The following is a 15,335-nucleotide window of genomic DNA, read 5'->3' as shown; positions in this document are numbered from 1 at the left end:
GGGATATAGGTTACTTTTAAGAACCTGCTACAGAAGACTATGCTGTCACTACATTTCTTTACCCTCATTCTATCCCCAAGGTGCATGCTGAACTTTGAGATCACCTCAAGCCAGGTCGGGATAGAGCAAGCAAACAAAAACAGTTAAGTGAATGTCACTTAGTTTGGCTTTTGAGTAGTGTCATTCTTAAAATGTTTAACATTTCTAAAAACAAGTACAGGGCGTACAGAGGGTATTAGTGTAGAGAGCAACAAGGCTCATATATAGTGCATTCTGCCTGTGACGTCGGTTCTGTTCCTCGGTTTGCCAAGAATGCTGTGTCTTCTATAGGGCCCACAGTCTCAGGACTTGGCACACACAGACTGAGGTTTTTATCTGACCCTCTTGCTGAGTCAATCTGTCTTCGGCACAGCTTTGTCTCTGCAGGGTGATCGGAAGGTTTTGTTGCCAACCATTCCCTCCCACACCCCACTCAGGATTCCAACTATGTCGAGCAGACTCAAACTACATTGCCAATATCCAGTAACTCTCTTTTGAATATTGGTAAAGAATTTCGGAGTTAACACGTGCCACTCTTGCACTATAACTTCCATGCATATGGAAAAATACAGATTTGCCTGATTGATGAGGCCATCAGTTTGTCAATTTCTTTCTTTTCATTATTTGTTTTTAAACCAAAATATCTTGTCAATAAAAATCCTGTTCATACCACATGGACCCAGGAAGTTAAGCTGTGCCATAAACATTTTCACACAAATATAAAAGATTATGTCAAAACCAAAACCTCTACAAGATGAGAAAAAAAAGATGTTCTTTTTTTTTTTTTTTTAAGGTGAGTTATATTATAAACCAGAAGAGAATGTCTGTCAGTGTTCTGCATTCTCAGATTCTGTTCTTATCAATACTGTATTACACTTAAAATTATACCATTGTAATCAATATAATTGACTTTAAAGTTAAAGAAAAAAGGGAAAAGGATGCAACCGTGGGTGGTGCTGGCAGAGGGCCGGCCTGCGCTCTTAATTGCATCAGCGCTCTAGTCTGTGATGAAACCGAGGAGTCCATGGTTCAGGAATGTGACCTCAATCTTCTATGTACTCCCACAGGTCTTTCTCATAGCCTTCATGGACGTGCTGGAGCAGCATTCTTCGTCGGCTCTCACAGTATCTGCAGGTACAGAAGAACAAATAGGTGTTTTTCCTGACTATCACTTGTGGATGAGATTGTCCAATTGTACTACTGTCCCATTGTACCCACGTATGTATTCTCAGTTTATAGTCAGTTCACACACGACAACTGTGTGACAGACTCGGGAATGTGACAAACCACGGGACAGTATTGGAACCACTTGTATAATTTTTTTTTTTTTTAAGAGAAATATTTCAGCTTTTTAGCTTGATTTAAAAACAACGACAATATGAGACAAGATAGGAAAGGTGAGAGAAAGAGAGGGGATCACATGTATCAAAGGGTCCAGGCTGGATTCGAACCCGGGCCGCTGTGGTAAGGTCTCAGCCCGTGTGGTATGCATGTTTTCCCCGGTGAGCCCTGACCCACCTGTATTTATCTTGTACTTTTTGCTTGATGTCCTGCAGCGAGTCCTGGGAGATATCTCGCTCCAGGTATCCAGACAGCACTTCGGTGGCGTTCTCCAAGTCAGCCTGGTTGTTCTGAGCCCACAAACAATATAATCAGACAGTGCTAGGCTGTCCTGATCGTTAGCTGTGGTACATAAACAGACACACACACACACTGTATCAACATTTCCAGGAACCATCTTCCACCGTATTGTACCTCGAAGATAATAGACTGGTTATTCTTCTTGAGGTAGAAGGCGAAGACGTAGGTGAACATGAGGGTGGAGCGACACTGACACAGCACGTCCACGGCCTTCTTCAGGAACTGCACCTCGATCCAGGACATGTTGTGTTGCTGCATCTCCTCCATCTTCTGCTTCACCTGGGCGTACAGCTTGTGCTCGAACCGCAGGCTCTGCATGTGGTTCATGTAGCGGTTGCAGTAGAACAGGTACCTCTGCAAGGCGGCCCTGGAGCGCTGCAGAGCACACGCCTAGCTTTAATTACAAAGGAAACTGGGCTGCGCACCAGCGGTCACCCATCTGCACCCTCAGTGGTCACCCCTCTGCACCATCAGTGGTCACTCCTCTGCACCCTCAGTGGTCACTCCTCTGCACCCTCAGCGGTCACTCCTCTGCACCCTCAGTGGTCACTCCTCTGCACCCTCAGTGGTCACCCCTCTGCACCCTCAGTGGTCACCCCTCTGCACCCTCAGTTATCACTCCTCTGCACCCTCAGTGGTCACCCCTCTGCACCCTCAGTGGTCACTCCTCTGCACCCTCAGTTATCACTCCTCTGCACCCTCAGTGGTCACCCCTCTGCACCCTCAGTGGTCACCCCTCTGCACCCTCAGTGGTCACCCCTCTGCACCCTCAGTGGTCACCCCTCTGCACCCTCAGTGGTCACCCCTCTGCACCCTCAGTTGTCACTCCTCTGCACCCTCAGTGGTCACCCCTCTGCACCCTCAGTGGTCACCCCTCTGCACCCTCAGTGGTCACTCCTCTGCACCCTCAGTGGTCACCCCTCTGCACCCTCAGTGGTCACCCCTCTGCACCCTCAGTGGTCACCCCTCTGCACCCTCAGTGGTCACTCCTCTGCACCCTCAGTGGTCACCCCTCTGCACCCTCAGTGGTCACCCCTCTGCACCCTCAGTGGTCACCCCTCTGCACCCTCAGTGGTCACCCCTCTGCACCCTCAGTGGTCACCCCTCTGCACCCTCAGTGGTCACCCCTCTGCACCCTCAGTTATCACTCCTCTGCACCCTCAGTGGTCACTCCTCTGCACCCTCAGTGGTCACTCCTCTGCACCCTGAACTCTGACAGCTAGACACTGGGACAGTATGGCCAGAGGAAAATAAAGTTTTCACATCGCAGCAAACTATCAGTACCGGGGGAAATTGCGACTATTGACACGCCTGATAATTTACATAACTTCACTCTTGATGTTTTGATGAGCTTCTTCAAAGCATAGTATTCCGTGAATAGTGTAATAGATTTGGTTGTGTGGAGAATGAATGTGTTTTAATTGTGGTTACATTTTAAGCTCCTTTGTTCATTGTTAAGGAACATCCTGGGACTAGCTTTCATTTAGCAGAAAAGGAGTTAGGTCAAGAGGGGGTGAAGGATTTATAGGAATGTTTGTTAGACCTGAGGGGGTAGTTTGACCAGGGAGGGAATCCATAGACGCAAAGTTTGGGTGACTTAAGAGTTATGAGTTTTTGGGAATGTGTTAAAGAGAAGATGCTAGATTACCTTTTCCTGTTAAGACATCCACTATGGAGAAGAGTGTGTTCAATCTTTATATTAATTGATGGTTGTTTAGAGAGACTAGATGCTTGATAATTGCAGGGCACTTTAAATATCGAAGCTGAAGATAGGTCTGGCATCAGAACAGGTGGTTTTGTGGTATTGTCTTATGTTTGCGTGTTGATGACGGTTACGTTGTTATAAAGTTTTGTTTGAATTTAAAGTCTGGAGGGTCTTTATAACTCAGCTGAACGACATTTGTGTATGTGTCCTCCAGTAGATCTGTTAAGTAACTTTTATATTGAATAAATAATTTGTGTTAATCCGGCCTTTTGACTATTTGAGTGCACAGTGTCTTCAGAATTTTCGCTTACAAAGTTTATTCTGGCTCAATTTATCATTTTTCCTCAAGATATTGAGGCCCTAATTTACTACAAGGCATATGATAAAACTGAAAGTTTATGATATTGAATTTTAGGTTGTATGTAAAATGTATGTGTTTAAGTGTGGTTTGATATGTAAGGTATCTGTGTTCATTGTTTAAAGACATCCTGTGACTAACTGTTGCTTCTTACAGGTGTGTTTGGACAATTAAGATGAGTTGAGGGTTGTAAGAGTTAACTGATAAACGGAGCAGTAGTTGGAGCAGGACAGATGGCTAACAGGAGAGATAGTATTACTCCTAGTCCTAGAGTTAAGGGCTGTAAAAATAACAATTTATTCTCCCAAAAATGTCAAGACAGATTACTTAAGACTGTTGTGGATTATTGATCAATGGGGCAGGGTGAACGGCTTGTGTGGTACATAGGGAGGAGGGAGAGAAGGCCTAAGGTTTGAACTGTAGTAAGAACAGTACAGAAAGGAGATGCTGTTGAAGGAGAAAGGGGGGCTGGGGTGAATTTTTTTTGTCTGGGACTGATGTGTATTGTATGGACTCAAAAGGAGTTGTTATGAGGCTAAGAGTGAATAACAACAGTTTGGGGACAGAGAACATGGAAGCTTCCGAGGGTGAGCAGCTGGGAAGACTTAAGTTTGAAGGGGGAACGGAGGAGTAGCCTTTAAAGTGTGGGATCCATGAACCCCCATAAGGAGGGAGTAGGAAGCGAGAGTGACAGGTCAAGCTGACCTAGCCAAGGGAGTGGTGAGAGAAGGATGAGGCTCTCCTTAAAGAGGATGTGTGTTGATCAGGAAGTATGGGGTGAACTTGGGTCTCAGGAAAAATGGGAACAGAGAGGAGGTTTTGAGGGGACATTGGAGATAGTGAGTGTGCATGCATGTTGGGGTCTAGGACAGGATGGCCTTAGCCAAAACATGGGAAAAACCTTCTAGAACCTACAAGAAGGTTGTGAAATCGCAGCATGCAGGGCGGGGGACTTCCTTAATTAGACTATATAAGGGGATGTCCGAGATATTTGATAGCTTTTTCTGTTTTATTGTACTGCTGCCGCATTGCTGAATAAACACATCAGGATGCCTTGATATTGAAAGATATTCTGTCTTCGACTCTACTTTTTGAGAATCCTTTTGAAACAAATTCTACAACAAGACCTGCATCATTAATTATTGATAATTACCTCCTGCGCATCTCTGGCCGCTTTCGCATCATCTTCATTGTAGCGATTGCAATTGTACCTGTGGATCAAAACCCATGGATCAACAAAACTGATCCACGGACGTTTCCGTGAGAAGACTTCATTTCATGTAAAGCCATGTGCATTTCCTGACTCACCAGGCCGACCCGTGTGGTTCCCACGGACCCAGGCAGACCCAGCAGAACTCGGCTTTGCAGTTCTGGTTCCGACACACCATGTGATTGCACCCTCCGTCTTTCTCGATGGTCACATGGCATTTGGGACATTCCTGCCAGAGAAAGTACAGTTTAGGAGTTGCTGTGTACTCTCCACAGAACGTCCAGAAGTATGAGGCGGAATGGTTCAGCCATACCTTGGTATTTGCTGCAATCCAGTTTGATGTTTCACTGTCGTCGTCACATTTCTTGATCCACTTCCGGAGCCACTATAACCAGTGTGAGAGAAGACCAGTTTGGCATTAATGGTGTTCGGCCTTTTGATAACGTCCCCAGTTAAAGGAGGTTGTAATCTGTGAGTTCATGATAACTGACATACCTTACACTTGACAGGGTCATGCCAGTTCTCACCACAATTAAAGCTGCAAAAGAAAAAAAAAATTACATCGATGTTGTTTCATAAATATTCTATATGCAGGTTCAGTTACAGGCAGCAAAGCAGAACATGGACCACAAGCAGGAAGTTATTGATGAACAGGTGTATTTCTTTAGTGATTAAGACTGTAACATGATGTGACATTGAGGTGACACAGGATAATTGGTGTTAAGAATCCCTTGTGTTCTAGCATCAGTGTTTGAGAACCTGTAAACAAGAAACTGTAGCCCTGGGGACCTTGCTATTACAAGGCCCCAGAAGGAGTGGTGGATAGTGGCTTTTGATTGGCTGTTGCTTAGTAGCAAAGGCTTAGCGTCACTTCACAGGCGAACACCCCTGAGCTCTTCGAGACACAGGCCACTTGTGATATTCAGTAGAGGACAATTAAGTCAATTCATGTCGATTTCTTACCAAAACAGACGGCTGCACTTGCACCTCACTGGTTTGGCGTCAGGGTACTGGACTTTGACAACATGATGGCAGTCAGGGGCAGGACACCACTTCAACAGTCTATTGCACTAGAAGAAAACATCCAGGTCGAAATATGGATTTCAGGGTTAGGTGATGACACAAGTCAATGTGCAAAGACGAATGGATTTTCACTAACAGCATTGTGGACTTACAAACAACATGCAAGCTTACCTCTACAAAACTATTGGTGATTAAATGCTGGTACTTCAACTTGACTTTTGAATCTGTTATGAGGCGCCTGGAGAGAATTCCAAAACTGATGTTACTATTGATAAAAAAAATTTTTTTTTCATTTGACATGTCATGCTATATCACAAACATAAGGGAAGGCATACTTACATAACTGTGTTGTCATCCACTAAAATGTCACAACTATGCGCAGGACAGGATATGGTCTAAAAAACACAACACAGGAGGTCAATTAATCATGTCAAATAAATGTTTTATGTTTGTTGCCATGACAATGAATCAAGAAGGCAGGGATATTTGTACCTGTCCCATTCCCTCCTCGATAATTTTGGTGGTCAGGTAGTCCCCCCAGCACTGCATGCAGAACTTGTGTCCACACTCCAGGCCAGTGAAGTACTGTGTACACACAGACAAGCATACCTTTGGATTTAAAACAAACCAAAAACCATACAGGGCAACAATCTAAATATCAAGAGGCCGTCTATCAGACTCAGTTTACGCCAGAGCCATACCATCGCCACTAGAAGATCGATGAATGACATGTCACAGATGTGCCAGAGCCTTTTAAGATGGGTTCTTTGAAACTAATGAAATAGGGAGGCTACATACATCAAAAATAAATGATCCTTCTTGGGTTTACATTTACATTTAGTCATTTAGCAGACGCTCTTATCCAGAGCGACTTACAGTAAGTACAGGGACATTCTCCCCGAGGCAAGTAGGGTGAAGTGCCTTGCCCAAGGACACAACGTCATTTGGCACGGCCAGGAATCGAACTGGCAACCTTCAGATTACTAGCCCGCTTCCCTCACCGCTCAGCCACCTGACCCCCCATCACGAGCAGCAAAGGACAGATGAGGCAAATGAAAGGCCAATGGAAAGATAAAGAGTTCAAACAGAACTTTTCTGAGCTGAAGGTAATTCAAACTGAAACTGATAAGACTCTTTGGTCTTCATGGCCTTCAGTTCCCAAATCAGCCTGACCTCAGGAACCCAGAGGACTTGATCCCACAAATTAAACATACAGCAAAGGATGAAGGGATATCAGAGACAATGCAAAGACATATTGTTTGATATAAAAGGCAAGTGCTATCAGGACTACCAGATGTAAAAACTAAAATGTAAAAAGGGATATTTTGTTTGACGTCTCTTAGTGGACAGCTAGTACAATGTATTGCAAAACAGCCCCCCTTTAAATATAAGAATTCAGTGAAGAGCAGCATTGAAATGCTTGTTTGAAGCATTTTCAAATGGTTCTGAATTCATAGTGCAGCATCAATAAAACCAAAATTGACATAGCATCTTAGTAGACCTTGGTCAAATTCTAGTTTGCAATTATTCAAAAACGTTATCTAGTGCTCAATGGAGCTTACCTGCAACTCAGGATCCAAAGGAGTTTAACCCGCAAATGCAAATCCCAACCAACAGTAGCAATTTCAGAATCCAGACAATGAAACAGAAATCTAACTTAAACATGGAAAACAGCTCGCTCACTCAAATCAAACATCTCCTCTCCAAGTCACTCAAAATCAGTCTTCTAGCCTTTAGCTTCCCATCCTAGGGCAGCACAGACTTAATTTAGTCCTGACTTCCAAGTTGCTGCTGATCTATTATGACACAGCTCTGCATGGCCCAGTACCACACACACATGCAGATGGTTAAGAGGTGCTAACACCCAAGTTCAAGCCAGGTAGAGAGCAATGAGATGAAAATGTTGAACGTCTAAGGATACTGACCGAGTTGGGGTAATTCAGGAAGCAGATCTGACATGGCAAGTCCTGTGCAGATGACCTTGTGTTCATTGGGCGAGTCCGAGATTTCTTATTGGGGTTGATTACGTGACACTCTGAGAACAGCTTGTCCAAGTTACCATCAAAGTACCTGGAAAGACATTTGATAAGACAAGAAGACAAACGTTAGGGTAGAATTCTATTCGGACTACTTTAGGTAGGCTAATGTTTTATGATGGGATCGCTGACTGTAAGGACACATGCCTTTCCATAAGCTTCTCTTTATCCCAGTTGAAGTGACTAAGAAGCATTCTTGTAATGGTTGCAGGATTCTAAAAAACACAGACACACACACACACACACACAGACACACACACACAGACACACACACACACACAGACATTGTTGTTCATGTGCATTCAGAGATGGAAAATGTAAAAATTATGTTTGTCATTATTCATTCACAAGATGATCCACACTAAGACTATTGTAATTAACTTAATGTTCATAACTTGCAGACAACGTACCTATTGTAACTTTGAAAGATGCTGTTGCAAACAGACTGTGATCTATCAACTATCTTTCAGCAAAGTTCAACTGAAGAACGGTGCTCTATACTGAGGAACTAACTATTGGTCATTCTAATATACATAGTTCAGCAAAATAGTATGGAGGCCTACTTGTCTTTGCTAGCATGGCTCAGAGTTCAGCCTCAACACAATATGACAAAATCACTGTCTCCATCTTCCAATAACCCTATGCATTGATGTCAGACAACAATACAAGAAGCGCTTTTAGTGAGTAACTGTTCTTCATTTGCTACCTCCCAATCATAACTTAAGACATACTTTACTGGACAGGCGTTGGCACTATACCATGCACGTTTTGCAAATGTCTCTCACAATATAGCATCAGGCCTGTTATTGTATAAAACGACATTTACTATAAACTATTTGAATCCCTACCAGTTGCAGTTCAGGTGATGGCACAATAACAAACTCTGGAAGGGAGATTGTGTTAGGCCGTTGGCCACCAAGTGAAAGTTGGGATCATTTGATGATTCAGGTCACTATCTGGAGGTTGTACAGTATTAGGCTAAATTATGAGGATCACACAAACATCGGTAGAGCAACTTATTCTATAGTGGCCCTCAAATACTATTAGCTACCTTAGCTCCAAGATAAAACATTTAAGTACCAGAGCTAGGCTAGCTAGACCAACGTTTGTTACCGCCCAGTTCGTTTACAGTAGCTCACACTCAAATGCTGGGAGGTATGCTTACTATATACAGTATGCATCATCACATCTAAAAGATAGCAGTTGGCTTGCTAGCTAACTGGCTTGCTTACTGTAGTTAGTAAAATAGGTTGACAATACAAAATAGGGATACCAATTGTTTTCCTGTCTCTTTTCCCTCTTTACACGAACTGAATGTAACAATGCTACTTGTAAACTGGTTTGATGACACCGGCAGTTAAGGTAGCCTAGCTTGCTAAACTCTGTGGCTTGGTTGTTAGCAATCTAGTCTCTAGCTAAAGCTAAACGCCTTTACCGTTTTCAGTCAGTCAGTGGCCTGCCTAATACTACTTCGTCCCCGATATTTCCTGCAGCTGACATCCTTGAATACTGTACCTACCTGGATGACCTCATTGACCTCTCTGATACACTCGACCATATGCTGAAGGATCTGTTCAGCTGTGAGCACTTCGAATCGGTAGTCCTCCTCATCTTGACCAGGCCCGTGGCCGCTTCCTCCGGTCTCTCCACACTCGTCTCTTTCTCCGCCAGCGACAACAGGATCGACCAACTCCACATCTCCGAGCTCCAGGGTGTCGTCCTCGGTTTCCTCTTCGGCGCTGTCTTCGCTACATTCTTCTTCTTCGTCATCGAATTCATAATTATAACCCTCGTCTGAGTCCATTACTGGGGCTATAATCAACTTGTGACAAGCAGACCTATTAACTTAGCATAGGTGATGCGGGCAATGGGACAAAACACAATTTAAGCTAGCTAAACTGTTCGAGGCTTGAATTTTCAGATGCAGTAAAAATAACAACACAACATCGCCCGCTACTGGGCCAACAAAGAGACGCAGCGTCATGAACTGAGTGGTCCAACGTCATTTGGATGACTCGGATTTTTTAAAACTGTGATATTACAAAATAGTAAATTAGCAACTGAAACATTAAAAGCAAAGAAATAGCCTACATTTAATTATTATTGATATCAAATTCGTTTCTCGATGTAGCTACATTACAACGAAAGACCCGTTTCCCGTGTTCAGAAGAAAATAACTTAGTAATAAAAACGTCTAGTGTTAAATTGGGTTAAATAGTAAATTCGGTTTAGGAATTTAGTAACCTAGTGATGGTAATAAAAAAAAATACAAACATTCATTGTTTGCTGTGATCGAGTGAAAGACCCAATGGATGTCCAGGGCTATTGCAGCTTCGGATGTATTTTCTTCAAGATAGGCTATAACCCGTACCCCTAAATGCGGCTGTATGCGATTGCTTTTTGATGCCAAGACCAGAAAGTGACCTAGTAGGCCTACCCCAAATCCTATTACGTCTCAGTTTGGAAATCGTGGTCCTGCGTTTGCCAGCTGGTGGTCTGGTAAAATGTGGTCAAGCCTAAACTGAGAGACTGTCATTTGATGGTCTGTGGGGATGACTTTGTGCTGGACCTCGCAGGTCTGGACCAAGGCACTGATCCAAAACGTAGGCTAAGCAAACTGCAAGCAGTGTCATGCCAGAGAGGCTATTATTTAGGCCTTCATTGTAGTATTGTGCTCATGAGAGATTTAAATCTCATAGATAAGGTGACATAAGTGGGGTTACTTTGACCTTTACAACACAACATGCAGTTGTTATACTACGTTCACCACTAGAGGGAAGCCACTGGTTGTACTTGATCCATCCAGACGGCCCAAATTCCAGTGTAACACAGGAAGGAGAGTCAGCTGTGAGGTTTGTCAATAAGCTTTTCGGTGTTCTTCTGTTGTGATGACAGAGAGGTATTGTTCTTGACCCCCCCCCCCCCATCCCGTATTTTTTCCTTTCGGGAAATTCAGTCAGAGGGAGTCCTACAGTGTGGGGGTGGACAGCTGTATGACCACATGGTAGGGGTCTGGGAGAGGGGAAGTGGTTTAGTCAGGAGGAACTTCCTCTGATATGACTGTCTGAGATTGTCCATGCTGTCAGAAACTGTGTCCATAGAAGGACGTGGAGAGGTTCTGCCTATAGGACCATCACCACTTCCTGTCTTCGGCCTACCATCCTTTCCTCTCTGGGAGAATGAGGCCGCAGACAAAACAGGCAGAGGCTCCATCTTGCGAACATTCAGCAATAATTTATTTTCATAATCTCAAGAACCACCAAGTCTTATCATCTGGAAAATTCATCTTCAGTTGCCAACGACACAGTTTTGAAAAATGTAAAGTTACTATACAAATTCTTAATAGAAAAAAGAATAAATTAACTGTGGAATTCTGTATTTTTTTTGTCAATTCCACATTTTTTTCTACAACACCTTTTTCTGTCTGTTTACAGTTGAACAGAACCCATAAAATCAAGTTACATGCGCTATTGACAGGTGGAGGGGTGTCCTACTGAATGGTTGTTAAAGTATGTCTTAGTTTTGCACATCTGGTATTTGTAACTATTGATAACAATGAAAAGAGGCCTATAGTATCCTATTTGACAAAGCAGTAACTGGTCATTGTGTAGCACCTGAATGGGTTGTTACAATGTCAGAACTTAACAATAGAATACTGGTTCATATAAAAAAAGAACATTGTTAAAACAGCAGATAATGTTATCAACCCCACATAGGCTTACAGTGCCTTCCATACAGGAACATATGGATAAAAGAGTTAGTTAAGTTTTCTAATGTCTTACATTTTCTATGGAGCACAGAGCATGGTGTGTTTGGGATTACAGTATGTGGGAAGAATACATACATCACATTGATCTTAGAGGTCCGAGATTACCACAGGGGGCAGGGGTTAAAGGTCAAATCAGGATTTTAAATAATTTTTTGGGATTCTTGGTTTTGTTCCTTGATCCTTGAGGCATGTTGGGTTAGAAGTGGTAAGGGCAGAAGGTCGGTGTGTAGGCCAGGGCCAAGCCTGGTCAAACCAAGCATTCTGCAGGAGAGGATTGGAGAAGATGGGCTTGGTATGGCAGGATCCATTCTGGGAGAATCATTTTCTAGCTACAGGATCATGCAAGGAATGGGCAACACCCTACCATACATAATAAGGTAGTCTAGATATCAGTGAATAACATTTCTCGGGATTCAGAGAAGCAAATGGCTCTGTGGTCGTACTCAGAAGCGGGATAGTACCATGACCTCCAGACCATCACTGATAGAATTATCAACTTTTCAAGGATATTTCCTGTAAGTAAGTAACCAAGGCAACATGCCTCTCTCAATCTGTGAAAAATTCCACTACTGTTAGCTAAGTATAAACAGATATGACTGTCTTATTCTTGTGCAATGATAAAACAGTTGATGGAAACCCCATTGGAACAAGAAAACCCTTCCAGCTGTTCTGGGTGAGGATATGATTCAGCAGAGGACACAAGCTGTTATAAGGGACTACAATTCCTTGTTTCATTTGTTTACATACAAGAACAACACTTCACATATGAGGCATCCCGTCAAACTTTAGGCAGTTTCCTTTCTTCGGTACAAAAAACGGAGGGTGTGCTTTAAAATACCTGTTACTTTATGTATGTGGCAAAGGATTTGGGTTCTCAATGAATGCACAGCTGAGAAAGGCTGGTCTCAGGTCAGGGGTATGGCTTTGTGTTTTCTGTGGTGCAGTCCTGTTACAAAAGGATGCAGAGGCCCCGTATCAAGGCCATTCCAAAGGTCAAAGTTCACACACAACATCACCCACAGTATTAAAAGCACAATGACATAAACACCCTGTTTGTTTTTAGGGTGAGGTGGTCTTTATACATGAGTGTGCATATGTGTCGGCATGTCTTTATGGATGTGTTGCTATCTGGAATGCATTCTAAATCATGTGCTGTGATTCAAATGTTCTGAAGAATACTGGTTCTTCACCAATAATAGTCTTAAAGACACTGTGTAATTGTGTAAATGTTGTGCTCTTAAAAATTCAGATTTAAAACCTTTATTTGTTGACACTAAAACCTGGTTCAGTTGACTAAGGAGTTTAACTGGTCCATTTAAGAGACGTCTTCCGGCTCCTTAACTCTGGTCTGATGACTTGTCAGATCCTGTGCACTTCCTGCTTGACTACTGTAAGAGCATTCTCGGATTTGAAGTTTATGGGAATTACTGGGATACAGTACAAAACATAGATGGCACTGCTGAAAGAACAATGTTTTGGGAGAAAGAGAGAGGAGGTTTGAGCAAAAATATGACAGTCTAAAACCACGGCCTGGCCTGTGTTGAATGGTTAACAGTAAATCTGAGTAGTACAGCTAGAACAGCATAGCTACAAGAACATCATACAAAACACAGACGCCTCTTTGAGATCTAGAGATCTGAAACATGAGAGCTTTCCTCGTGAGATGTCTATCTTCCATGACTAAGCGCTCTCCTGAGGCCGCTCCGGGGGTTTAAGGTCGGCCTCTGAACCTCCAGTCTGCTACCCTGACCTGCTGGCTGTCACAGAAGGAGGAAACCAATACCGGGGGTGGGCCAGACAGAGAGAGCCAATCAAAGGAACGAACACATGGACACTCCTCCCACCATCCGTGTTGTGCTGACAGCCACACAGGGCGATGGGAGGTCAGCCCTCCAACAGCTTGGACCAGAAGGAGAGGGACGAGATGAAAGAGAGGCACACACTGCTGAACACACCAGCCGATGATTGGCTTTCACATTTCACCCGGCCCATCTAAAAATCTAATTATGAAAAAATATAGAAGGTTTCATCCCTCCAGATCAGCCTTGATTGTTACGGAATAACTGTTGATCCCTATGTTGAGGTGTGGACTGGGGGGCTCGTGTTCCCTGCGTCACAGGGACAAAGGGGGAACGTCCTTTTCCTCTCCAGCCCTATCCCACTCCTACACCATGACAACATGTGACTGGCCTGGTCCTGCTCCCTCCCTGCCCCTGGCCCAGGGAGGAGCAGATTCTGGCCCAGGGAGGAGCAGATTCTGGCCCAGGGAGGAGCAGATTCTGGCCCAGGGAGGAGCAGATTCTGGCCCAGGGAGGAGCAGATTCTGGACCAGGGAGGAGCAGATTCTGGCCCAGGGAGGAGCAGATTCTGGCCCTCATCTCCGTTCCTGGAGGCCCAGTCATGGTGTGTCCACTCCCAGCACAGTAGGGGTCTGAGTACTCCCCAGCATGAGCCAGAGTTCCCAGTTAGCCTATGCTGAGCACCAGTCCTGGGGCTGTAGGACTGACATTGAGACAGGACTGTCCATTTAGTCTGGTGGATCTCTGGCTGGGTCCAAGACAGGTATGCTTTGGAATTAGAATTGGGTTTGTTGTTTGGTCTTTCTTTTTGTGTATGGGTTCACAAATAACTGATTCATTTTCTGATAGTGCTAAGAAGAGTCTGTCTTCAGTGATGCTAACTTTTTGTTTGTATAGAAAACGAAAGGAGAAATTAACAGAAAAGAAAAATGGCAACAACAGAAAAAAGAAATGTACTTCGCCCCAAACATTAGTCCGAATTAGGGGGTGGGGCTCAAATCCATCAAGTATCTTCTGATTGGCTGGCAGTACTGACAGTCACTACAGTCAGGGTTGGGGTTTGGGTATGAATATGGGATATTGGAAGTAGTCTATATGTCTGTGTGTGTGCTCTATTTTACCCTCCCCTTAGCCAAGTCTCTGTGTCTGGGTTACGAGGAGTAGACAAGCTCTGGTACAGGGTTCAAGGTCAAAGTTCAGGAGCTGAGGCTCTGGTTTCCCATTGGTTGGCTGCTCCAAGGCAAAGTCCCAGCAGAGGGAGAGGAGTGTGGACAGCTATATGGTAACAGGGGAGAGGGGGGCTGTACATCTGTTCTATGGTCAGTCTAGTCAGAGCACAGTGGTGGGCTGGGGTGGAGGTGGTTGATTTGTGGAGCTGGATGGTTGAGGGCAGTCGAGTGTGTGTTTGCATGTGGGGGGCGGGGGAGGGCGATGGAGGAGGCGGGGGGTCTCAGACCAGGGTTCCAGGTTTGGCCTTGTCGTGTCCGTACCACTGCACGTCTGCCAGCTCTGAACACAGGGGGCTGCTGAGGAAGCAGCTGTCGGTGAACGACCTGCACGCACGCACAGACACAGAAACCTCACGTTAGCCTTTTTTTCCACCCCCTCCAAAATAGCTTTCGACAGCACATTCGTTCAAAACAAACACATGGCTCCTTCCAGCTCATTCCTAGTCACTAGTCACATGGTAAAAAGAGTTTATATTAGTGTAAATCTGCAGGAGAGATGAGCCACATAGAGAAACCACCACACAGC

The 15,335-nt window shown here is 44.2% G+C and overlaps 2 protein-coding genes across 10 annotated transcripts in view; both read right to left on the bottom strand.

Annotated features, from left to right (window-relative positions):
* Positions 1-834: 834 nt before the first annotated feature.
* arih1 (ariadne ubiquitin-conjugating enzyme E2 binding protein homolog 1 (Drosophila)) lies at positions 835-9,960 on the bottom strand. 2 transcript variants are annotated; one of them, XM_062462384.1, is made up of 14 exons: positions 9,532-9,960; positions 8,160-8,227; positions 7,902-8,046; positions 6,469-6,561; positions 6,316-6,371; positions 6,148-6,214; positions 5,917-6,023; positions 5,449-5,491; positions 5,267-5,338; positions 5,052-5,182; positions 4,897-4,954; positions 1,795-2,070; positions 1,558-1,670; positions 835-1,167 (listed from the first exon to the last, which is right to left on the bottom strand). In XM_062462384.1, exons 1-14 carry the CDS (start codon positions 9,814-9,816, stop codon positions 1,083-1,085), a joined length of 1,599 nt encoding a protein of 532 aa, XP_062318368.1. In that variant the 5' UTR covers positions 9,817-9,960; the 3' UTR covers positions 835-1,082. The 2 variants fall into 2 exon arrangements, with proteins under 2 accessions (XP_062318368.1, XP_062318370.1); XM_062462386.1 differs by having other exon boundaries at positions 1,795-2,055.
* Positions 9,961-11,213: 1,253 nt separating this feature from the next.
* The window catches only part of frmd4a (FERM domain containing 4A), a 76,937-nt gene continuing 72,815 nt past the window's right edge, over positions 11,214-15,335 (bottom strand). For all 8 annotated transcript variants that reach the window (XM_062462379.1, XM_062462380.1, XM_062462381.1 and 5 more), the window contains one exon: positions 11,214-15,133. In XM_062462379.1, the coding sequence (XP_062318363.1) occupies positions 15,031-15,133 (103 nt within the window). In that variant the 3' untranslated portion in view covers positions 11,214-15,030. The remainder of the gene's footprint in view (positions 15,134-15,335) is intronic.

The sequence above is a fragment of the Osmerus eperlanus genome, chromosome 5 (assembly GCF_963692335.1).
Source record: "Osmerus eperlanus chromosome 5, fOsmEpe2.1, whole genome shotgun sequence".
Classification (NCBI taxonomy): Eukaryota; Metazoa; Chordata; class Actinopteri; order Osmeriformes; family Osmeridae; genus Osmerus; species Osmerus eperlanus.
This window is presented reverse-complemented; position numbering and strand designations above follow the sequence as displayed.